Raw genomic sequence first — 25,532 nt, 5'->3', positions numbered from 1 at the left:
ATGGCCCCTCTTAGTCGATTAGTCAACTAATTGGTCATTTTTGGTCTTAGTTGATTACGACTTCTTTACACTATTAGTCGTTTTTTTGGTGCGTTTTCATGCTGAATGACTTATTTCCAGGAAACTTAAGAGCATGATGTCTGGTAAACAATACTTAGAGTGGTGCTTTCGTGTGACTCGTTGTGGAGAAACAGTTTTGCAGGTCTGTCCATTAAATCAACTAATTAATTTGTAAACAAAATCATACGAGTGTTAGTCGACTAAGAATTAGGGATGGGTATCGTTTGGGTTTTTTCCGATACCGGTGCTAAAACGATACCGGTGCCTAAACGGTGCCTGAACCGATACTTTAAAAAAACAAACACACAAAACGACGATTGACGACATTAAAGAAAGGCTTTTTTTTTTTTTTTATTTGCCAAGGCAATTTGTTTTCTTCAAATTGAACAATATATTAACTGTTTGAAGTATACTATAAATAAAAATAAATAAAAAACACTTGGCTTCAAACTACAGCTTCAAACTTTTTAACTTCAAACTATGAACAATATATTAACTGTTAACAACAGTTTACAGTATACATAAATAAATATAAATAAACTTCAGCAATTCTTTTGCAGAAATATGAGCATATTTGCCTTGGCACCGAAAGGCACCAAAAGGAAGCACCAAACGTATTTCAATCGGCTCAGGCACCGAAAGAAAGCAACGAAATCTGCGTTGCGTTTTGGTCCGGTAGGCACCGGTTGTATAGGAACCAGTGCCATATTGGCACCGGTTCTCGGTACCCAACCCTACTAAGAAATTCTTTGGTCGAGGACGGCCCCACACATCTCTGGTATGACTGCCTGGTAGATGCATGAGCCCGTTTAAAAAAGTAAAGACGTACACAGTGTAAATACTTTAGGCTCTTGCATTGAAGTTCCACTAAAATCTTGTTTTCGGGTGCAGGGACCTAATACTGATACTGCATAGTTGAGCATATCAATTTTCCCCATCTTTATTTCCAAGGGAAATACACTACTCACTGCTCTAAAGCACAACAGAAAGCAGGCCTGCTACATCTATGTAAAAGCACCTTAAGGTGCTGTGAGTTTGCCTACAATGTTAGTCTGCCACTGTACATGATAAGCAAGGCAGAGTTCTACTTTAGGATAAAGTTGTTCACGTTAACAAATCCATCCAGGCTGATATCAATGGTCTATATTTATTCTGTTTTTGAATGTAGAGTATGATCACTTTAAATTGTATACATTCAGCATTGATGCAGCATTGTGGCTCAGTGGTTAGAATGGTCTTCTCACAGCAAGAAGGTTCTTGGTTCAAGAAGTACTGTACAGAAAATGGATGGATGGATGTTAAGCACACATTGACTTTTTAGCTTAGCTATCCAAGTTAAGACGAGCAACCAACAACTCTGCACTCCTAGCCAGGGCTGCAAAGTATGACCATTTAAGTTGCACATGTATACAAAATCTGTGAAGTGCAACTAAACATTTTCATTGGTCGCACCGGTTTGCCTGACATTAAATAGCAGGTCTGTCTCTGTGTAAAACTGTAGCCGGTTCTCCTCCTCCAGCGACATCAAAAACGTAAAACATACCGGTAATACCGGTATGTGGTGCCCCATTACACGCGTCCTCAGCCCTGAAAGGCCCAGCCCAGGCCTCATTGGTGGAGGCAACTGCTCTACTATTTAATACCATGAAACAACTTTACTGCTAATTTCTTCTCTGCTCCGATGATCGCCAAAGAGCAGATCTGTTCTGAGCGCATCTCTCTCTGTCACTCAAACACACACTCGCAATATACCAACGTAATAGGTAAACATACATGTGGATTGCACTTAAACCTGTCCATGGTCAATTTTCACACGGTAGTAATGCGAGCATTAAAGCTTGGCGGGGCGTTTTATACTTTGTATTCTATCTAATCTTGTTCGCAATGTGGGACAAGGGCGTAAAGTGGGGGGGGGGACTTCTAACGTCCTTCTGGTCCAACATCCTCATGCAAGATGGCCCGATTTAAAAAACATTTATCTGCACCTTTATTCCGGTTTACAATCATTTACATGATTAAGTAAAAACAATGTGTATGCGCCTAAATGAAATACGCATACATACATCTTTTCTTTTTTTACTTTTAGTACATACTGCAGCTGCCCTTACAAAGTATGTACTGTTTGCATGCAGTATGCATTCAACTGGGTAATCCTCATAACATTGCACCTTGAACTTTGACCCTCTTGCTTATCTCGCTGCACAAAGAATTGTGGGTCAGAATAGCCAGCAAAGCATGCTGGCTCGCATACTGACGAATGTGACTGGGTGTAGCGGTACATCCTGGTATTTTTTGGCACATAGCATTTGACATATTATGTATCCGGCACATTAAATAGTATGAACTAGCTAGCCTAGCATTGGAAGAGGTTTGTCTCAGGTTGAGCACATGACTGGGATGAAGAGGATGGTATGCCGTAGTTGCACTTAATGCCTCAAAACAAGTCCAGCAGCTTCTTTTATTTGCATTTGGGCCGTCAAGCAGCCTCTTTCAGAAGATAGCAAGAGAAGACTGTGAAGGGCTTAGAAAGCAGGAAGGAGAGAGGGGAGGAGACGAGCAGGGACCAGTTGCCAAAAACACCACAGATAAACCATTCGTGAACACAATCACAAGGTGTTGCAGTCTCTCGTATATAACTGAGGTAAAGTTAGAAGTAAACACTGGGAAAATGATTATTATTTACACAGCAAACGTAAAAACAAGCCAAAACAGGACTCACTTAATACGACTGTGTTTGGACATAACCAGGTTATTACTGACTAATGGTTAAGCATGAGTTGAATGAGGTTTATTTTAGCCCAAACAAATAAAGCTACTCTTGCATCGAGTCAATAGATACTCATTCTAAATGTGTTTCTTTTTTTTCCCCCCCAAGCAGATTTATCAACAAAACCGACAATTTCCAACCTCTGCTTGAACCCTACAATCCAGCGGTGAATTTCAACATGTGATGAATTTTCTGTTTTCTTTCCCTTTGAACTATCATGCGAAGACCCTGCAGCTTTGCAGCAATTACATTGAAGCCAGTCAGGCAGCTATATACCCGGTCTGAAGCCAGGCTTACGGTCATGCAACCAGTCGCCTCCCTTCTGCCCTGATCAATAATTTACATCAGATGCAGCGATGCAGGAAAGATACAGAAACTGAGAATTGAGAAACACTGACATGAGGAAGACATCAAAAGAAAGGCAGCTCGGAAAAAAACAAAGACAACAAGAAAAGAAGAGGGAACAAATAAAGATGGAGAGAGACAGAGAAACAGAAGCAGGAGTGGTTAAGAGAAGAGCGATATAGGAGCAGCAGCAACAGCACCACGCTCGGTGCTCTGGCAGAGATCTATAAATAGCTCTTCAAATCTCTCTAGAAAAAGCCTCCTTCTGCTTATGCTGCATGCAAACAGAGATTCAGAAGGAAACAGAACAAGATATGGATATCTCGCTGACAAATTTGAACAGCGATCATGTCTTATCAGATATTAACTGCCTATTTCAATCACATTACTCCGTAAATCACAATATTAAAAAACGCTTTTACATCGACCATCTTGGCATGTATACATATTTGATTGGAGGATGTGAATACAGTAAAAACAAGTAGGTTACATCCAAAACATAAACTCACATGTTCTACTGGTGTATAAATACAGAATTGTTTATCACCATGTACCCTGCAAAAAAATGAATACATGAATAAGCACAATTATGAAATCTCTTCATCAATACTTACACTTACACACAAAATATGTCCAAGTTACTGTAATTTATTGATGCTTTATCTATTTGATAAGTAAAGCAACATCAGGATTTTCAAGTTGCAGGGTAGGGGAAACCTGTTGACAGGGAGGAGGGATAAGCCATCTTTCTCATTGCTGGCCTTAGCAACAGCAGACTGTTGATTCAATGACTCACCTCCATCAGATCTGACTACGGATAAGCCTTTTCTCAATGATGCTAACATTACACAAGCAATTTGACATTCTTCAGGTACTTTCTCAACCTTAGTCCTTAATCTCTCTCAGATCAGTCTACAACAGAACAGACAAATTGAGCCATTTTCAAAACAGTCTCAACATCAAATGTGACTATATTGGCAGTCCTTGCCTGCCTCTTGGCAATTTTCTGGATCACATGACTAGCCAATGGCAAAAGTAATGAATATTTATGTTTTCAGTCACACATGCTTTTTTTCCCCAGAGCAGATGTTTGAATCACAGCTCCGACAGTCTGTGCTGTGATCCCACCTAGTTTGACACAACAGTCTTGCCATCTATTTTCAGCTTGAGTATCAAAATGTTGAGCTAAAGCCAAGACATAAAGATCAATGGCCATTTGTCATGGTTTCCTTGACAAACCCTTTTTTTCTTCTTTGAATCGTCCTCAAATGTGTGTTTTTATTATGGACTGGAAAACAAAATTTGTGATAATCGCTTGTTTCTGTTTAATCTCATTAAATCTAGGAATATGTCTCCCTGAGGCATGGCCTTGGACATACATATTACCTTAAAGAAAGTTTAGAAACACATTACACACAATGAAAACTGCAATGCCATAGTGCAATCAAGACCAGAAGTGAAGTCTGCTTTTTAAGAAGGATTTCTTCATCAGCTCACAATTCAGCCTCATATAGACTCTATCATTTATATAAACTATAGATTTGTTATTTCAAATTGATTTGTCATGACATCTGCACCTTGTTTGCTGTCGTTTCTGACTATCATTGGAGACACACATATAGACGCCACGGTGTACTGGCAAAAATAACACCTTGATGTCACCAGTTAAGGTGACAACAAGGGTGATTAAATCAATTTCTGATCACTTCATTCTAATTCTATTATCCTAGAGTTTCAGCAGCGTGTCCCTACGATTGGAAGGATAAAATGTTAACATGGCCATCTCGTGTCAGGCATGGAGAACACGGACTTTAAAGATGGTGCTTAACGTAAGGTTATATATCTAAATAAAAATATATGGATCATCGATGAACGTTACAAGTGATCTCAAGTCATCTTAAAAGGTTCAGCTCACCGTTTCGCTGGCCGTATGTTGAGAGTCCGTGTGAAGAATCCTTTAGGTTGTGTCTGTGGAGAACAGATGGCAGTATGGTCAGAGCCTTGGCTGTGTAGATGACTGAAAATATTAGCTTGCCCACACGCTAACAATAGCTAGCTCACGGCATTAGCTTGCTTCCTCCGGCGAGTATAATTAGCCACCTACAACACCTAGCCACCTAGCTAATGCTAGCCCGATAGCTAGCCTTTTCTTTTCACTGTACGCTAGCAAACACAACTCAGTGTTTATATCACAACCAGTTAACCGACAGAGTAGCACGTGTTTACAGTAATGCGAACCTTGTTGTAAACCTGTACTTGTACTGTCAAGTCTCAAAATATGAGGTGCTAGCTGATACGCTTAGCTAGCTTTCCCAATGACTTACCAATGCTAATATAATGGAGCTGCTAGCTCGAGTCTGTTCACTGCGACCCCGACTGTCAAAATAGCGCCGCGTGAGGGGAGAGCGGCATGAACGTTAACGATAGACAGCAAGCATTGAGAAGCAAGGCAGTCGAGTCTGTTACAGGAACACAGCCAAATAACAACAAAACGCCAAAGAATAAAAGGACATAAATTAAAGAAAAAAGAAACAAAACGCTATTCCCCCTTCTCGGCTCCGGCTTGTATGTGTGTGTCAGCGTCACTTTTTTCCCCTCACCGACAGTTTACGTCAGCGGCGTACTGATCATTCGCAGGGAGACGTTCAGGATACAGTGAAGTTGTTTACCTATTATTTAACGTTACTGGACTCAAAATATAGAAACTGTCAAAATGTTTTACTTTTGTGTTACACGTGTATTAATACGGTGCCATTTGTGTCTCTTTCATTGAAAAGCAATGAAGGTGTATTGGTATTATGGACTTTAAACCATTGACGCATTTTATGAAAGCACATTTTTCTGCAAAATATCTCCCACATACCAGGTCTAATGAATACAAAAAATCACGCTTTATATTAACACTATCAGTCTGATTATGAGTTTTAGTCGTATTTTCAACGTTTATGATTGGAGAGTTGTTGAGTGAAATTTCCCATTCATTTCCCTTTAATATGTGAGCCTATGCTTGTACTTTACACCTTATCAAAGGAACTAATAGAAAAGTAAAGTTTGTTGTAGTTCTAAAAGTCCCCCACATGTCGGCAGGCTAGTACTTCTACGACAGTAAGACCTTGTCGCTCAACCCTAAGGCAAAAATATAATATGCACTTTGTACAGCTGGTGCCACACATTCAAAAGGTATTCTGTTTTAGGACAACGCGCGTGGGACACTTTTCAACACATTTTTACACATCAGGTATGGCTTTTAAATGGTTTTGAAATACATTATTTGTTTCCTGCAGCGCATAGCTGTAGGGCTCTTAACCAAAGTTTGTGCAATGACACTATAACTTATTCGCAATGTTACTACATTCAACATATTTCACTTGAAATAAGTCATTACAGTAGCTTTCGCGACACCTTAGTTCCTCACACACCAATTACATTGCAACAGATCACTTATCTGTGTACCGTATATTATTGTAGGTGTAAATGAGACAGGTTTGCTGTAAACCTATGTCATATATCAAGGGCAACCATGCAATTTCAGAAAATTCACAGTCAGGCTCAAAGGTGAGGATCAAAGCTGTGCAACTTTGGTAAATTGTTCTATTTCAGATTTTATATCGTGTACAAAATAGACTCCCGTGAGAACCCAAACAGACACAACTTGTACAGGCAATTGCATGACAAAGACAGTAATTAGCCTTTTTTTCTTCTTTTTTCCTCTCTCTCTCTCTCTCTCTCTCTCTCTCTCTCTCTCTCTCTCTCTCTCTCTCTCTCTCACAAACACACACACACACACACACACATACACACGAGGAGTAATTATTACGCTATTATGCCTTCCTTGAAGTGAACATGACGGGACGTGTTTTAAATACCCCACTGCGGTGCCGCGCCTCGTAGCCTTGAACACTTTGCACGTTTTGAACCACAATTGTCTGGCTGTGTGGCTCGCTTAACTGGGTAAAAGGACACTGAATTTCAACTTTGATCGGCAGTGGTGGAAGGTTGCGTGTAACGCTCTGAGGGCAACGAGGCACAGACGCCACCTGTTGTGGTGACGACATTGTTATATGTTTTAATGTTTTAAACGCTGTCACTTTTAAACACTTGTGTGTTAATGCAAAGCAGCGAGTGAGAGTGAAGTCCTGTAAGTTTGTGTCATCGACAGAAGTTGTACTGATTGCGAGTGCCACAGGTGGCAGCCTATGTGGTGCGTGTTTTGTATGTGTTGTGTGAGTGCGTGTACTGTCGTGTTGTGTGTGAGAGCAGTACACACTGATGATGCTTTGCCAGTAATTTCCTCGGTGCCCCGATGCTCTCATTGGTGCGTCCCTCCAACGTGTCACCAGTTTTGGTGGATTACCCCAGATATCTACACCTTCGGGAGGGTGAATCACCATTCCCTTCGCTCAATTCCTGTTTTCACGTTGTTCAGCTTTCAACAAGGAACTCTGACAACATTTTAGAAACTTGTGACTTCCAAAGAACAACTCAGGAAAGACGATTTTGAAGATTTTTATTTGTCTTTTTACGCACGCCTAGCACAGAAATGCATTGTTTTACTTCAGAGTCGAGGATGACGCAGACTTTTTTATTCCCAGCGTTTCTGTTTTTGGCACCCGTGCTGTTGAAGGGTCTCTGGGTCAGTGGCTCCCCGGGCTGCGCGTCCTGTGGCTTGGAGGCGATGGATAAAAGCGCAGAGGAAAGGCTGATGATAGAAATCGTCAAGCAGCAACTTTTGGAAAAGCTGCACCTGAAGGAGAGACCAAACATCACTCAGACGATTCCCCGGGCAGCGCTCCTCACTGCGCTGCGCAAACTGCAATCGGGGCGCGTCAGACACGATGGTACTCTTGAACTCGAAAAAAGTATACCCACCAAAGATCAAGGCTATGAAATAGTGAGCTTTGCAGATTTAAGTAAGTTTGGTATTCTCATTTGACACTGTTAATCTGTTTTAGCTGTATTGCCCTAAAACACCACGAGTGCATGTTGTTTTACGCATGTCTGTGCTAAAATGGAAACAAAATAGGTCAGGGATTCCGTGTGTACCGTTCCATAAAATGTGAATTCTTAGGTTTACAGCCAGCCTCTGTCATCACTTTTTTAATTTACTCATATACAAATTCTGCAGGGCTTGTTGTGGGTGGTAGGGACATCGATATGGTAAAATGCTTGAAATGGGTGGAAGTATTGACTTGTCTTTTATTTTTTACATGAATCTGCAGCTTGATTTTATACGTATGCTTTTAAATACCCCCCCCCCCCCCCCTTGTGTTTCTGTAACACAGGTGACTCCAAAATTTCCAAAATATTAACAGTCTGTGTTGTTCTTAAAATGTCATTGATCCATAGATGAGACAGAGAGCGGTGATGCAGCCAGCCTCAGCCTGACCTTCCAGTTTCTGCAGGAACGTGACCAGAGTATCCAGGTGCTCCAGTCTTCTCTGTGGATCCACGTCCGCTCCTCTGAGGACCGTCATCGAGACTCCCGCCTCTCTGCCCGGGTTTTTCTCTCTGCAGAAGGTGGGATGTCCAGCTCTAACCGTACCCTGGTGATGGAAAAGATGCTGGAGGTCCAGGAGAGTAACTGGCACACTTTCCCCATCACACGCACCCTGCAGGCCTTCCTCGATGGGGGCCAGCACCGACTGCGTCTGGAAGTCAGCTGCGATGAGAATGGGAAGAACCTTTGCTCCCTTCATGGCTCCGCAGACACCGCCAACCAGCCCTTCCTGGTGGCCCAAGTGCGTCTCCGTGATGACCACTCCAAACACATGCTCAGGAAGCGCTCGTTGCGTTGCGGTGACGATGTAAGCGTGTGCTGCAAGAGAGAATTCTACATCAAGTTCAAGGATATCCAGTGGCATGACTGGATCATTGCACCTGAAGGCTACCATATGAACTACTGCATGGGTCAGTGCCCCCAGCATCTGGCTGGCTCCCCAGGCATAGCATCCTCATTCCATGCCACTGTCTTCAGCCAGCTGAAAGTCAACGGCATTAACACGGCTGCGTCTTCATGTTGTGTTCCCACGGAGCGCCGGCCACTCTCCATGGTGTACTTCAACTCCCAGCACAGCATTGTCAAAACGGACGTCCCTGATATGATAGTGGAGTCATGCGGATGTACATAAAGGACAGAGTATGAAAGACATAGTTAACATAGATTTACTTTAACACAGGAAACTTAAAAGATGTATTTGTTTGTGTAGACGGACAGAAAGATAACACAAAAACAGAGGAGATGAAAATGTAAGTATTTTTGTACTTTGGGACAACCAATGTTGTTACTTGTACTTAAAAAAAATACACACGTGTAGTGTAAGATAGGGGTATCATTAAGCACACATAAACAATGACTAAAATGTTACGAGCATTGTTCCAAAATTAACATTGCATTAGGGAAACAGTAGGCACAAAGACAAAGAGATTGTTTTGTATTATATTTAAAGAGATCACACTGTCACACATCATATTTTTTTAACTTAATTCTAAAGTCGAATATGCAGTATGTAAAGAGCTAGTTGGTGAGATAATGTTGAGTGAGTGCCTAGAACCAACTGAGTGAATTTAAATGAGATGAGAAGCTGAATGCCGACACATTTGTAATTCATATATAAGAGGCATTAATTAAAGAGAGGATGGAAACTAAGAAACCTTATGGCAGACTCAACACAGACAACAAAGAAGTCCAACTTATATCAAAGAAACACAAAGAGATTAATATGGAGCCGTCACTGTAGTGTTTTAAAGATGAAGCTTTTTTGTCATTTTTTGTCATATGTAGGTTATTTATTTATAATTGCTGCTTGGAAATTTGGAGCAGAACTGACTGCACTTCTAGCTCTTCAAAACATTAGCTGCAGTATTTTTTTTATGTAATAGGCACAGTGTCCACACACAATATGACAAAAATAATGCCATTTTGAAGCAAGGCTTTTAAAACAGTGAAAGAGATCCTTGATTTAGATTGTGCCTTCTTCATTAACTCGGGATGACAAAGTGCTACTTGGACAAGTCATCTTCCAATACCAAAGAGAATCCATTGAGCTTTATTCCTAAAGCAGTCTTTTTATGCCTGTGACACAATGTTCATATTAACTTTTATTTGTTTTCTATATTTCATGTATTTGACTATCTTTTCTCCTTAAATTACACCCAACAAACACTTTCATTTTATTGTGAAGTTGCGGTGAAGCAGTTTTTATGATTGAACTGAAACGGTTTGAAGAGGTACAATCTGCCCTGAGTTCTGTCTGAGCGCGGCCAATGCTGCTTGCAGGTTGAAATATGTTTGATCAGCATCTTCACTGTATTTACACAAATCGGCTAATCAGTTGGGTAACTATGTCTCTGACAGCATATGAACCCTAGGTTGTTTCTCAGCAGTGTGAGCAAACATTTAGCTATTGCTTCAGTGTCAGGTTATGTGAAGGTCTTCGAGGCAGGTGGGTCAACGAGCATGTGGTGTTGCAAGTTGGCATTTATGTCTCACAAAGTCTAAAGTTTTCTGGGATGATGTAAAGTTAGAGGCTTTCCAACTAAAGGCGATCTGGTAATAATTTTCAGGGATTTGAAAAAAACACATCTTCCTTGTATTCCAATAGCACAATTGATAGTCCTGGCTAAAATGTGTAAGTGAGTAACAATGCTACGTCCATATCTAAAAAAAATATCAAGTAGATATTAAAATATGCCAGCTAAAATAAAATATGCCAGCTAAAATATGCCAGTTAAAATACTAAAATAACTAAATTTGATGGGCACTATTGCCTTATGATGTAACAGAAACGGAGGATTGACTCACAGATGGGAAAAAAATGGTGCATCAGCTTGCAAAACAAAGAAATCAATATTAATAAATTATTAAAAAAACTGTTTAAACCACTTTTTATATGATTTTCAATTTTGAAAATGGCAAAGATTCAACCATCTGTCAGCACATGCCTTGTCTCGTTTCATGCTAGAATAATTATATGCTGCAATCTTTTTGTATAGCAACTATAAAAGTGTTACACTGCTAGTACCAAATATGTCTGTAGAACATATTTGAGACCTAGGCCTTGTCTACTTCTCGCCTATGTTTACACCAAACGGTGTAAAAGCCAAAGATATTTTTTGCTTTCTGGTTGATGTTTCATGGGTTTGTCCCACTGTGTTGGTAAACTGTATTGTACTGCTATGATACACAGGAGAGATCCAGGCAGTAAGTCAGGGCATTGTAACAAGATTTTTCATTACATTTCTATCCAAATAGCCCATAAACATGTTTCACCTCTCTCTGTTGCCTCTAGAAGCTGCACTTGTCTTATTTCTTCCAACCTAAAACAAGCTTGTTGTGTACTTTCTTTATTTTGCAAGCACCCCCTGTCCCAGGACTCAATGTGACATTGAGGCGCCACCATAACTTATTTAAGCACTTTATCACCCTACTGTATTTTTAGAGCAAATTAGCTTGGAGGGTCCTACAACACAGGTGGGCACTAACTAGAACACGTAGATATTGTACGCCTACAGAAAGCAAATGTCAATGATGTTACTTTCTTATGCCCTAGTTTGTTTTATATGCATTGAATTACATGTGTTTGCAGAGCACACATATTTCTGTATACTGTAACTGATGGAAATGGAGCCAAGATTGAATTTTCTGTCAATTTAAAGTTGTAATTATTGTCTTTATTTTTTTATATCATGCTATATTTAATGCATACTTGATGATTTGTAATAGCAACTACATGCAAAATGTCACAATGTGCTGAAATAATATGATTACAATTTAAGTACATTTTAATAAATACATATTTTAAATCAACCTTGTTATTTCCATTCTATATATTTGTCATTGTATCTCTTCTCTTTAAACACAATGACAACACTCTGTGCCTTAGAACAGAAACAATAATTATAGAAATATATACATCTTGAACTGACCACAGCAGAGAAAATAAAGTATCTGTAAACGCACATACTGTCCTTAGTCTCTTAACAGTTGTGGTTATTAGATATATTGGCTGGTGGTACCTTTAACAGTGAGATTATCAATGCTTTTAACAATACATTGGGTTTTTTCACCAGCTAAATGAATATACATTTTCCTACTAAGTGCATTAAGGATAAAACATGATTAAAAGTCAGTGGTATTCTTCTGAAAGCAGATCTCCTATCTTAGCCTTGTAATCACATTGGCACTGTCTGTACGGCAAAGGGCCTGTTTGCTCGTACAAATAGTGGAAGTGGCTTTATGGACTGTCTGTGTTTGGTGTGTAAACAATCATCTCATTCCCTTGGCATGCAGTCAATTTCACATTATGCATTTGCATTTGGGATTGATTATAATGTAAAGCTGAGACAATAGTATAGATGTAAATAATCAATTTACAGAGAAACAGTCAAGTATGTTTGATTTTGGCCTGCTTATGAAGTGTGAGGAATGAGTGTCCTGCTATTTTTCTATGCCACACATCGTTATATTGTGAACCGTGTACACTGACCTATAAAGAACAATGAATCAGAAATACAAACTCAAGCATATACATAAACCCCTGTTCAGTGTTTTTTTAAAAACATCTCACAGTGAAGGTCTAATTTCCCAAATCCCTGGCTGAACTTTCAAAATCATTGGGTCAAAACATAATGTCTTTTCCTGCCAAAATTTGCCAACGCCCCTTTTGCAGCCAACAGCGGTGCTGATGATTCACCACTTAAAGTGGACTATAATCAGATCAATTAGATTGTGCATATTCCTATTTCTATACAAACATACATATTCCTGTCCAAGTCACTGCTGATACATGCTAAAATATGTTTGGTCTAATGTGGTTACTCCACCTAGTGAAAAGACAGAAGGAAGCCACATCGATTTTTAGGTTCATTCTATTGTTGTGAATCACTGGTACGTGGAATCAATCCGGGCATATCCCCTAACCTCTTACCCTTTAACGTACACTTACATCCTCAACCACTCACCCGGAGCCCCTCTGCCAGAAAGACTGAAGGAGGTTGTTTAATCACCAACCAACACATGAAATCAGCAGATAAGTTGTGATAAGATGGTTGCAGTTGGGTGGAAACGCAAGTAACACAAGTAAAAAAAATAAATAGTTGTTATCTTCTATTCAGCAATGTTAGCGCCAAATCACGGTGAATACTTGGAAGTTACAGTCATTCATACAAATTGGCTGAATGACCCACCACAGACACACTAATGTGTACGATGCATCTTGCACACTCACTCCAAAAGCATTTATTAATACCAGTCATGCCAACAAAACTAAAGTATGAGACACTTATTTTTGTTTGTTTTTTTAGAGATAATTAGCTTTAGGGTCATTTTAGTGTTTGGGTTTTCTCATAGCTGAGGCCATTGTTCAATGGGGAGTCTGGAAAAGTAAGATATAGCTCTCTCCATTCAGTCATTACTGATAGAAAATACTTAACTGAGGCCTCCTGGTTTGATGCAGTCCAGGTATTGGGCACCCCCTTCTGGGGAGACGGTGAACTGCTCTGGAATTAGCATTAATACATCTACGCTTTTCTAATGGAATAAGAGAAATGGCGAAGAAAATAATGGTAATACTTGACTACATGGTACATAAAATCCTGAGTAGTAACCAAAGAACAGGTACGAGACTAATCAGAAACTAGCTGGTTAATGAAGAGCATATCTTGCTCTTTAGTTGCGACATACTCCGCTGTGTTCTCCAGCTAATCACTAACTTGACTATCTGTAGTTCTTGAATAACTGAAAGAACCGTAGAGTAGATAGAAAGTTACTTGAGATTGCTCAACACTGCGCTCCGTTACTGTGTCCTACTTCAGGGGCTGCCTTTAAATAAAGTGACCTATGCACAGCAGATTTGGGGAGGGCTGCAATAGATACATTTGTTTGATAAATGAAGGACATATTTCTTAGCTGAAAAAAGTGTTGTGATATTTTTGGATAGGAAATGTGGACCTCGAAGGAACAAACTTATAAAAGGCGAGGCATATTTTCTCACTTACATCTATAGTGGTTTCTCATCAGGCATACAGTTTGGGTTATATTTGCTTGTTTTTATTTTTAAATATTCTTCTTGGATTTCTCACAACATCAATAAAATGAAGGGTTTGTTTGTGATGCTAAACCATTAAAGGGTTCATATACGACATTCAGACCACATCTATGATTCAGAGCCTGAGCGGGTACTGCTGCCTGCACATGGCTCTCAACGTGGAGACGACTGAGCTAGCAGCTAGCAGCTAACAGTGAGAACAACGGCAACAGTGCGGACAGAGCTAACAGTGTTTACCTGAGGGGGAACCGGAGGGTGGACATCACACGTCTAGGCCGTTATCAGCAGTAATCACCATATGCGCACAGTGCAAAATAGTCTCTTCACATTAATGCCTGTAGATTATTAAGAGAATGAATATTGATATTCATCTCCATTGTATATGGGTGGTGGAAGATGTTTCAGCAGAAGGTATCTCAAAACTAAAACTGGTTCAATACCCCAAAAGGTAAGTGTGTAAATATATTATTTTTTGTTGTGAGGATGAAGTGACCCTTTAACCAACCTCTGCTCAGTGGTTCCTGCTTCTGTGTGACTGGTTGGAGGATAACAAATGTGCTTGTAAACATCCAAATGTCTGAAAAAGACTGAATGATGGCATGATTTCAAACAGGATAAGCAACATGTGAATAAATGGATGAATAATGATAAATATCAGAGCCCTGCAATGCATGAAGAAAATAGGCCTTTTCTTTATGTTAGAAGAAGAACATGGTTAAAGGATGCACGTGTGGGTTTTGGGCCATGAATATGGTTCGGTTATAAGACGTGAGCAGGTGAGTACTCTTTGACACCAGGAAGTAACGTCATTGGACCCGTCAATGGAAAACAGATAGCTGACCTACGCTGGGAAAAATAAACTCACCGACTCACTGATATACTGACACACTGACCCAAAGACCCACTGTTTGCTAAACCCTAATCCTTCACTCCACTCACAATCCCACAAATCCCCTGGGGAGGGTTAAGGTGTCAGTCAGACTCGTCCCCCGCTTTGACAGGAAAGCCCGGTAAGAAACTGCTCTCACTCCTTTCACCCCCTTGTCCTCAGGTAAACAGTAAACAACTCTGTGTTAGGTGTTTTGATTAGTGCAGATTAGTGCATGCAGCAATTATTATTTGCCATATAGAAATATTGCTATAACATTATGTATAGGGATTTGAGCTATTAACATGTACAGCAAACAGGAAAACAGTCTTGAAAAGTGAAGCTGGTTCTGATTCCAAAAGTATCGCCAGACTCACTGTTGACTTGGTCAAATTGAATCCCTAAGCAGAGGACAGATCAATTATTTAATTTAGTGACCTAACATGTTGACTACCAGACTCAATGAACTGGTGCAATTCACTTTACACAAATACATGTGAAACGTAGCTGAGGTATATCTATGGCCGTCTCACATATGAGACAGTTAATACTGTTATTCAGTTTAAATGTATGTACTTATCTACAGGGCAACGCTAAAGTTATATATGCTAGTTATATGTCCTATACTGTATATACCCAACCTATAAGAGTTTAAAGAAAACATTATACCAAATACCTACATTATAGCAAGATGTACTTTATTGTCCTCACTAATCAATTAGGTTTCACTATTTGTATTAATCTTGTTTGGAAATTTCCTTTCGTATCTTAAGAACCATTTCAAAGGTCCTTGATCTGTAATGTTGACTACATTCTTGCTCCAACGCACTTCAAATAACTTTTAAATCCACAGGATGATCCCATTACCACAGACCTACTTACCTGTTATACCTCTCCGTGTTACATCAGAGGTGCCTTGTAACAAAACATTCTCCGGCAAGTCAAAAGGCAAGAGGTCATTTGATTCCAATAGTCTTCCCTGGATGAATTAAGATGTAAAAAGAAGAAAATAATAAATGGTATCAATTATGATTCTAAAAATATAGTTTGTAGAGAACAAGCACATTTTAAATGCCTAACAGCAATATCATACTCCTTACTTATGGTACATGGAGCTATTGTGTTCGTACTTTCCTTATAGCTACGGCTTTAGGACACTCGGTTTCAAGAAACAGTCCCACCATGTTGATTATCTTTGGCGCCGTATGGGTCTAAATAAATATATTATGACAAGAGACATATTGTTGATAACAAGCTAGACAAATTCAAAACCAACAGATTTACAGCGCAGGTCTTCAAGAATTACATGGCTGCCACGTGGAGACTAAATCCTGTCAAATATAAATCATTGGGCATAGTTTACACTCGGCATGACAAATACAATAACGCTGACTGCATGTCAAAAAGAAAATTGGGTTGAGGCACTGCACAGTGAAGGTAGTTTCATAATATTCAGAATGTAACGATAAATGTATAAAGTAGTAGTAAATATCTTAGGGGTCCACAGAAGTCAAAACTGGACAAACATTTGTCTGATGTGTTATGAATGCCAAATAATCTCCTGATTTATCACAGTTTCAAGACTGTCAGCAAAGAGAGAGGTGTAAATAGTAAAAGTGTCTGCTGTTATTATTTGATTATTTACAGTTTAGCCAGCAGAGAAAACTGCTAGCGATAAAGTTAAATATGACAGCTTTCGTTGTGGACATGAAGTTCCACATAATACGAAACATCTATCTTTCTCTGCTGACTTAACTCTTAACTGATGCCACTGACAGTTCGGACCGCCTATAATCACATGTAAAAGTGTGTCAGACAACATTGTTACACACTACATATTTTACAGCTACACTAGCCTATTGCTGAGCAGAAACACAACTGACACTGTAACTGATGATCAACTTTGGCCATGAGGGCCCAAACTCCTTTAGAAACATTTTATTACCATTGTAAATTGATCTTCAGTCTATGCAGTATCAGAAGTATCCTTTGATAAACAACACATACCTGCTTAAACCTTAGCTTTTTTGTTGGTTATACTACTGTAAAACACATACAAACTTATTTCAAGATGATGTTGGTGTACATACTACTCACTGACTGGTCTCTGAAGGTGTCATGAGCATATCACTGCGGAGCTGGTATGTCTGGGCATGCCAAATTAAGATCTTCTATTCAAACATGTTGACTTTGTTTTGCCAGTGGTAAGGCCGTAGCTTTTGACTTCCAATCCTCTGCTTGTTGCTAAAAAGTTAATTGGACTATGTGTCTGCTCTCTGGGAATAATCTTCTAAAAATGTGATCATAAAGAAGGGAGAGAAGTTTGCTGAATCAACAAAGGAAAATCAAGAGGTTCTGACGGGACTACAACAAACTATTGCCCTGCAAATTGGCTAAATATCGATGCTTTCAAGGTCACATAATCCCATAGAAACAGCCATTGTTAAGAGGAAACTAGTGAGCAATTGGTCCTTTTAAATATTTGAAGCATGTTGTTTTTTTTAAAGATGCCACTGTGTTGCAGGAACCTGCTCAAGATAAGATAAGAGGTCCAGTAGCTTACTAAAACACTACTTTTGCCAGAGAAGTCCCAACATTCCAACTTCCAATGTTACGGTTTGGTCAAACATTTGTATTTTTACACGTGAACAGATTTTGGAATACTTCCCTACTCTCAAGAAGAACAAGAACTCATCTCCAGCCTGAACAATTGCAGGTTCCTAAGAATCCTTGATAAGCCCTAAGCCTAAGGCAAGTCAGAGTTGGCAGCTGAGTGTCTCGCATAAACATATCAAAACATGCAGATTTGAAATGCCTAACAGCAATATCACGCACCTTACTTATGGTATTTGGAGCTATTAGTACTTACCTTATAGCTTAGGTTTTTCACTGCAAACTGTTTTAAAGACAGTCCCACCCTGTAGATACACTGTATGACTCTAAAATATATGACATCACAACAGATATATTGCTGATTACAAGCCAGACAAACTTAAAAACAACCGATTTACAACGCAGTTCCCCAAGTCATTCATGGTTGCCCCTTGGAGACTCAATAAGATGAGGATACCACATAAATGACGTATCCCAAGAACAAGGCATACCTGATGACTTGAACTGATGGACCAATGGGAAAAGTGTTGTACTGATCATACTAGGTGATAACTTGTGGGAACTGTAACTGTGGCTCCTGATGCATTGGCTACTTACAATTTATAGTTGTGGTTACAAACAATCCAGTAAAGAAAGCTAAAACAAGCACAATAGACAAATGCACACTGTCCTTGCTTATTTATTGGGTTTCTGAGTTGAGAAGCAGCTATGAATCTTGAAGATCTTGACCAAGGATTATTTTTTGCTCAACAGATGCAGACTATTTGATGGATGTACATACCTTGTTTAAGAGACTGCAAGACTCTGAGATGCACCAACTTGTCTTGTCAGTATGGAAAAAGGACTTCTGGGGGTACCAGTAGATGGAGCGTTGGATAAGTGCTCCAAAAACAGCAACCAAGACCTTCCTGATTCAGTTTGAGGCACTGCAACAGTCAAAAACAAGGAGAACATAAACATGTATTTTCAAAACATATGGGATGTGGCCAATAACCCAAATAGTTCAACTTTGGCTAAGTATGACATTCCTCAATCGTAATAAGTACACTGGTCTGATTCTGGGTGGCAACACCGGCCCAAGTGTTGCTGAGGAGAGTTTGTTCCCAGCCCAAACCGTCTAAGACTGTCCAAGCCTGCTTCCTAAAAATGTTTTCCAAATTTAGCACCAGTGCTTACTATGTGTCCAAGTTGGTTCTGTTGAGTTTGGACACTGCCGAATTCAGGTAAGTGTATCAGCGATCAGCCCGACTGGCTACTTGGTAAGACATGGCTGCTGACGCCTCTGTGCAGATACTTAAACCTGCAATAATAGATTGTTTGGCCAGTTGGTGGCAGCGGAAACAAGCTGTTAACGCAGTCTTTTCAGTTGTTATGGCAAAATTAAAAGGAGCCAGGACAAAGTCTTAATACATTTATATATTCATGTCACTGCAGAGTGATCCATTTGTCCTCACATTTTGCTTTAGTTTCTTTTGAGGAAGTTTCTTTTTTTTTAAATGGCCAGTGACTAAATTTACCAAATTAACAGAATACAGAAAAATGACAAAATGCTTCCTTATAGGCCTACATTTAGAGTTTTTAATGTGATTGCAAAATGTTTCGGATTATTATGGAACTGGAACAGTCCTAGCGATCATTGGTGTAAACTTTGTGTTGCTTTCAGCACAATCATCTCAATGTCAGGATCTGTTGGTTGGAGGGGGATGGGGTAGAGGTCTGCCATAATGTGTTTTTTGGTATTGCCATCAGAGGGAGCCAAAGTCAGATTTTCATTTTTAAATTATTCTCACAGTGGCTTTAGAAAATCTGTGAAACTCTGAGCTCAAAAAAAGATATAATGTATATTTAGAAATGAAAGTCAGTATCTTTTAAAACAGGTGGGTTCAGGTGACTTCAATGAGGACAGGGGCGGCTGAATTTAAATAGTTCATGATCTAACAGGAGCTTGCAGCAGCACAGCTCAGGGAATTACTGTCACAGTCCTTGCTGTTCCACCTTAACCCTCACTCAGGTCTTACCACATCATTTCCTGGACCTAATTCTGTCAAGGAAGACTAAACAGAATCCATCCAATCAGGTTATTGTATGCCAGCTTCTAATGCGTCAGTTTACAGATGTAACAGCCAAGTTTTTCTTGATGAGATTAGATAGGTAAACACTGAGTGTAACATGCACTTGAATACAGTGAGGGATAATGCTTTAGTCTGCATGACCTAATTATTATCATCAAATCTAATAATCAATAATTACACTAATTATTTTAAGATGCTGATGTAAAAACCCAAACTATACGGTGTGCAAGCATTAGGTATCATAACCACAATTAAATTAGGTTATATCATTTTATTTTCTGAATTAAAAAAGTCATTTTTACAGAATAGATACACCTTCTAATTTTAACTGCAAAATAGGAAACATGGACATCGGATTAATAAAGTTATACATATAATTTATATGAAGCATATATGCATATTCTGGGTTCATAACCAGCTGGCGCACATCTGAAGATAATACTTTATTAACATTTTATTGCATACATACCTAATCCATGGCATAAAGAGCCATTAAATATGCCTCTCCTGGCACGATGATGTGGATTCTCTCCAACTGATTAAAGTGGCGGGTCAGCAACGGACACATGATGACGTCTGTGAACAAAGGTAAATATACTTACAAATGAGTAAACAAAACATCTTGACATTTGACTCTACAATTATGGAAATACGGGCTATACTGTATGTATGCAGTTAAGGTTTCGTATTTATTCACAATTTCTGCCAGTTTCTCATTATTTACATTTGTGGCTCTGTTTGTCACCAAACTTCATAAAGTTGACAGGAGGGTAAAAAACAGACAACCCCATGAGTTGAAAGCTTTAATGTGCCACATAGGATATATCAAAAAAACACTCAATATGTTTCTACATAAATATTTAAAAAATAATGAATATATAGAGGATATTTACATACTGTATATATCCTGAGTAACAATTAGGGCTGTCTTCAACCAAAGAACTTCTTAGTCGACTAACACTCACATGTTTTTGTTGACTAATCAGTTTTAAGACAATTTGCACCATTGAACTGTGAGTTTCTCCACAAAGAATCACACACAACCACCACTTTAAATCTTGTGTTTACCAGCGACCTGTTCATAAGTTTTAGTCAGTCAGCATGAACAAAAGCATACACAACAACTAATAAACTAAAGAAATCTTAATTGACTAAGACCAAATGACCGATCAGTCGGCTAATCAGCAAAGAGGGGGCAGCCCTTGTGATAGTACTGTCCTCTGTGTGTACAGAGCTCTTTAATGGTGAATACTGTTTACAGGGCAGCATTGTTTTCATGGTGTTTTGGTTTGGCCTGTTCTCAGGCTTGTATTATGCTGCCCTCTGGTGGCTGTGACTCAAATAAAAAAACAATACCAAAAAACCCCTCCTTCATGTAGACGCAAATTAAAACATTTACAGGATCATTTGCACAGGGAATTAAAAACATAGTGTTATTAAATATATTCATTGTATGTTAAATATATCAATTGGATTTACTTGATGTTTATGTAACTATTATGAGCCTCAATTACCTTTCTCCACAGAACACTCTGAGAACATAATCTGAGAATATGAGTATTTAGGCATTTGAATTATATGTGCACTTACAGCTGCATGCATTCTGGTAACATTGACAAAAGGATTTTGAGTGAACAAATTGTTGACAAAATTTTACACTGAAAAATATGGCACACGCATAACATGACAGACACAAAGAAACTAGTACAAATTTATATCATATGATAGAAATATATAATCTGTTCTCTTTATTTTACCCATTCTGTGTCATATTTCAATTTGCAATATTGCCCATACAGACAATGAATTGCATAATTACCTTTTTTTTGCAATTTTGCACTACTTTAAACACACCATTACACGCTATATTTATGATAACTTGAACCGTGTCTTTCATTCATCATTAACTCATGACAAAGAAAATAATACAAATAGTAAAGTGCCCTTGCTTAGCCTATCTCTTGTTTAAATTGTCTTACAGTCTAGTGTACATAATCCATTCAAAGCAGTACAGTGGATTACAATGACTCGTGACTGGCCAGCGTGTAGTGCTAATATCAGCTAATGCTGCTTAGTCTGCACTTTACTGTCTCGATTGCTCAGTTCTTAATGTCGATCTACTTGACAATGACAGAGCAGGAGGTGCCTTAGATGACAGGAGCACACACAATTTATTTTAGAATGGAAAGTCCCGATAATCTATATGATTAAAACTCCAGACCATTAAACACACCCCGGAAGTTAATAATAAAGATATATTGAATTAAATTTGAGTAAATTGGGGTAAATTGCGGAAAGCAGTGGCTTTTTACTTTAAAAACGTATTAGTGTGAATCACAGGATCTAATTGTATGTTGCCATTTGTAATTAATAATGTTAAGTATAGAGTTTAATATATTAAGTGCATACTTTGAGTGATAAATGTGTTGGCATTTTCACTTAGATATAGTAGGTTGTAAGAGAAAAAGTCACCAATGTTGCACTATGGTGCCATGCATTTTAATTAAGGGCATGACATGAAATTTAATCATAAACTTTAAATATAGGGTGCAATATGTTTGTCTATCATTGTAGAAGTAATGTCTTTTTTGGAACACATTGCAAAGTCAAAATTCATCTGAACAAAAGACACGCTATAAAACTGGATTTGCAAGCATGCTGTTACCCCGTGCAACCTGCAGGACATGCATCACAAATAATATACAATCTGCAACTACATGCAAGCAACCATGCAAATTGAATATATTTAAATGGGTGCATGCATTGCAAAAACAATGCATTGGATTCCTTGATAAGTTACAATAAGAAAACTGTGCAACTCGTACCTGTCCTGCAGTGACAGAAGGCACAGCGCTCATGCAGAACTGCTCCTCCTCTTGAAATGTTTATCTCTTGCACTCCAAGTTTCCTCTCTTCAGTGTGCAAGGCCTGAGGTGAATCCTGGTGCAGGCAGACAGCACCCTTATATGTTGTACCTGCTGGGCTGCAGCACTGAAAGCCTGGGACCCCGGACCAATGGGAATAAAACGTGTGCAAAGGACCATCTGCAATGGAAAAACAAATCCTATAAAAGATTTTGTGGATTTTGCGGCACGGGGTTCTGGTGTCCAGCTGCCCAGAGTCTTAGTGGCACCTGCTTTCTCTGCCTCGGCTAACGTGCACGTTTCTCTGTGTCCTCTAGTGGCTTTAAATACTCTAAACCTGGATGCCCCTTCACCCTCCACCTGTACCACACTTTCTTTAATTTTCAGTAGAGAGTTAATTATACTTTTGCTCCTGTTAAATACTACTGTGTTTAATCTGCACTTCATGTTACATGGATATTCTGGCAAGACAATTGTGGGAATATATCATCTTGTCATATCAAGTGTAGACAACTCACAGCAGATTAAGTAAAAGTATCTTTCAGAAGTGCAAGCAATCACCAGTACCACCTAATTGCTTCGACTGATTAAGGACAGTGAAAGATATTGCGTTAACGTGCTCGAGCCAGGTTTCAAGAAATAAAGCGATGAGTAATGAAGTATCATCTCATTTACAGCTCTCAGCCTCACGTTCACTTGAACGGGACGACAGCTTTTGCTTTCAATTTAGCTCTATCTGATCCCTCTTGTGCCGTAAGCCCTCTATGAGCTTTAGAGGAAAACATCTGGAAGGTATACTTATGTCCCATTCACCTTTCTTCTCTAGGCTTCATTGACAAATATGTTTTGGTCTTTGCAAACACAGCAATGTTTCCTCTGGGTATTTATCAAAGGAAGCATGGCTAAAGTTGCCGTTTGATATTTTTTTCTCCGTTAGATTGCATTTGGAAACATCCTTGTTTTGTACTTTAAAGCTGCAGCAATCAATATTAATCAACTTACTAAGTGTAATATGAAAGGAGTGGCTCGGTTGAATAGCTATTTACAGGTGTGGTATGAGTGCTCTACAGACAGACCTGGCCCACAACTTCACTGTAATCTCATTTGCAGCTGCAGGAGACAGCTGTTTGTTGCAAAAAAACCCTCTAACAAACTGACTGGCCAGCACTCTAAATCAGAGAGATTAAGTTTTCTGCAAGCTGGTGAATACAGAGGAGCTTTTAAATATTTTCTTCAGGGGTTGGTGGATACCTAAAAAAGTGCTAAAATGAAATTGAATATTGGACTTACATTTGTCAGGACGGAATCTCAACTTTAAATGAATACTAATGTTGCTCTATGGCTGATGGATGTGTAAAGTCAATTGTGTGCAACTAAGGTATTAATACTGTATGTCACATTTGTGTTGCTGTGTCCGAGTGGACAAAGTAGTCAATTAATGCAGCTTTAAGGCTATTGTTCACCTTACAGGGAACAGCTTTATATATAAATCCTCTGGTCAAAATAACTCTCTGTGCATTACTAATGAAGATGTATCAGAGTGAACTGTTTTTCTTTCATACTAAGGTTCTTTATATACTTATATATTGTATTACTTACTACTATTTAAAAGTGTTTTTGTTCAGTATTTCATAGTTTACAAAGCTTTCAACAGAGACAACTGTATTTTGATCATACAGAGATATAGAGTTTCAAGAAAGAACTTGTATTGCATACATTGTATACGTTATTCTAAAAAGAATGACTAAAATGATTATTATGGGAAAAAAGTCAAATTCCAAATCACCATGTCTGACACAATCCAATAAAGCCATCTATATTTAGGCTCACTAGATTTGCTGCTTCACCTTTAATCTCCTCCCATTGATAATCTGGAGTGAAGTCTGTGTTGGATTCTCTCTGCAGTCAGATGAAGCATATGGCTCCAGCATCTGTGGGCCGATTTACGTCCAAGATTTCCCTGCTTGGCTGCTATGCAGTAGGACTGAAGCCCGCAACTCTCACTGACAAAACCTGATTTAACCACCGCCCATATGTTCTCAATGGACTCCTGCCTTGGTTCAGGTCACCAACTGTTCACACATTCAATCCACTTTAGTCGTTACTTTAAAGTAATAGTGCTTCATGCCGATAGATGTGTCATGTGACTGAAACCATAGACTGTATACCCATTGGTTTGTGCATCGCAGTATTGAAGCCTCTAGTTTGTCCTTTTGGCCGAGGTCATCTTGGTTTTTGCCACCTGAAATGACACGAGAGGGCGGAGCTGAGTAAAACATTATTAAGTGACCAAAATTACACAAGCCTAAAATGAATTTCTGAAATCTATAACTCAATAGACAACACGTAGGAAATACCTACAATAATTATGAAGTACTGCCTTATAGGGATGAACTTGCAAGTCATCCAGCCACAAACAGTTAATAGCATGAAGACATTAACATAATACAAGCATGGTTGGATTAGAGGGGAAAAGACCTGATGCTGGGCTGCTTTTGACCCTTCACCTGCCGCCCTGTGTACGTTGTGTGTGTAAACTGTCGCCTCTGAGTTCTTATCTAGTATAGTGCACACAGCGGACTAAACATGGCAACGTCATTATATACAAACAGAGCCTGGGAAACCAATTAATACTCCAAGGATGAAATTACCTACCTGGCCTATATGTCAAATAGTTTGTCATTATTTAATTAAGCACAAATGTATTCAATAATATGCACAATAGTTCACTAAAATAGTTCAAGTGTTAGAACTACATTTTGACACTCTATTGCGAGACGTGCTTCAGTTTCTTTTTTTATTCAATTGTGCAAATTTTCTTAACAAATTTGGATTTCATCAAATAATTGACAGCAAGAACGTTAGGACCCTGGGTGTCTGGGATTCAAGCCCATGGTG

The 25,532-nt window shown here is 39.0% G+C and overlaps 2 protein-coding genes across 10 annotated transcripts in view; one reads left to right on the top strand and one right to left on the bottom strand.

Annotated features, from left to right (window-relative positions):
* Window positions 1–5,760, bottom strand: part of LOC137873897 (R3H domain-containing protein 2) — a 50,487-nt gene extending 44,727 nt beyond the window's left edge. For all 9 annotated transcript variants that reach the window (XM_068712379.1, XM_068712386.1, XM_068712383.1 and 6 more), the window contains exons 1-2: window positions 5,497–5,760; window positions 5,088–5,140 (exon numbers count right to left, since the gene is read on the bottom strand). The gene's annotated coding sequence lies outside the window, so the exon portion shown is untranslated. The remainder of the gene's footprint in view (window positions 1–5,087; window positions 5,141–5,496) is intronic.
* Window positions 5,761–7,577: 1,817 nt separating this feature from the next.
* Window positions 7,578–11,978, top strand: LOC137873899 (inhibin beta B chain). Its single transcript, XM_068712391.1, has 2 exons — window positions 7,578–8,082; window positions 8,519–11,978. The coding sequence occupies exons 1-2, from the start codon at window positions 7,713–7,715 to the stop codon at window positions 9,298–9,300; spliced, it is 1,152 nt and encodes a 383-aa protein (XP_068568492.1). The 5' UTR covers window positions 7,578–7,712; the 3' UTR covers window positions 9,301–11,978.
* The last annotated feature ends 13,554 nt before the right edge of the window (window positions 11,979–25,532 follow it).

This window comes from Cebidichthys violaceus, unplaced genomic scaffold, assembly GCF_023349555.1.
Source record: "Cebidichthys violaceus isolate CVI_PGR_0920_01 unplaced genomic scaffold, fCebVio1.0.p SCAF_17, whole genome shotgun sequence".
In the NCBI taxonomy this organism is placed as follows: domain Eukaryota; kingdom Metazoa; phylum Chordata; class Actinopteri; order Perciformes; family Stichaeidae; genus Cebidichthys; species Cebidichthys violaceus.
The sequence above is the reverse complement of the archived record's forward strand: the minus strand, read 5'-3'. Positions and strand labels throughout refer to the sequence as shown.

Excerpts from the sequence above, each read along its gene's own strand:
- LOC137873899 (XM_068712391.1), top strand. The coding sequence starts at position 7,713 with ATGCATTGTTTTACTTCAGAGTCGAGGATGACGCAGACTTTTTTATTC. Across the intron at positions 8,083-8,518 it reads AGTGAGCTTTGCAGATTTAA|ATGAGACAGAGAGCGGTGAT; the intron begins GTAAGTTTGGTA and ends ATTGATCCATAG.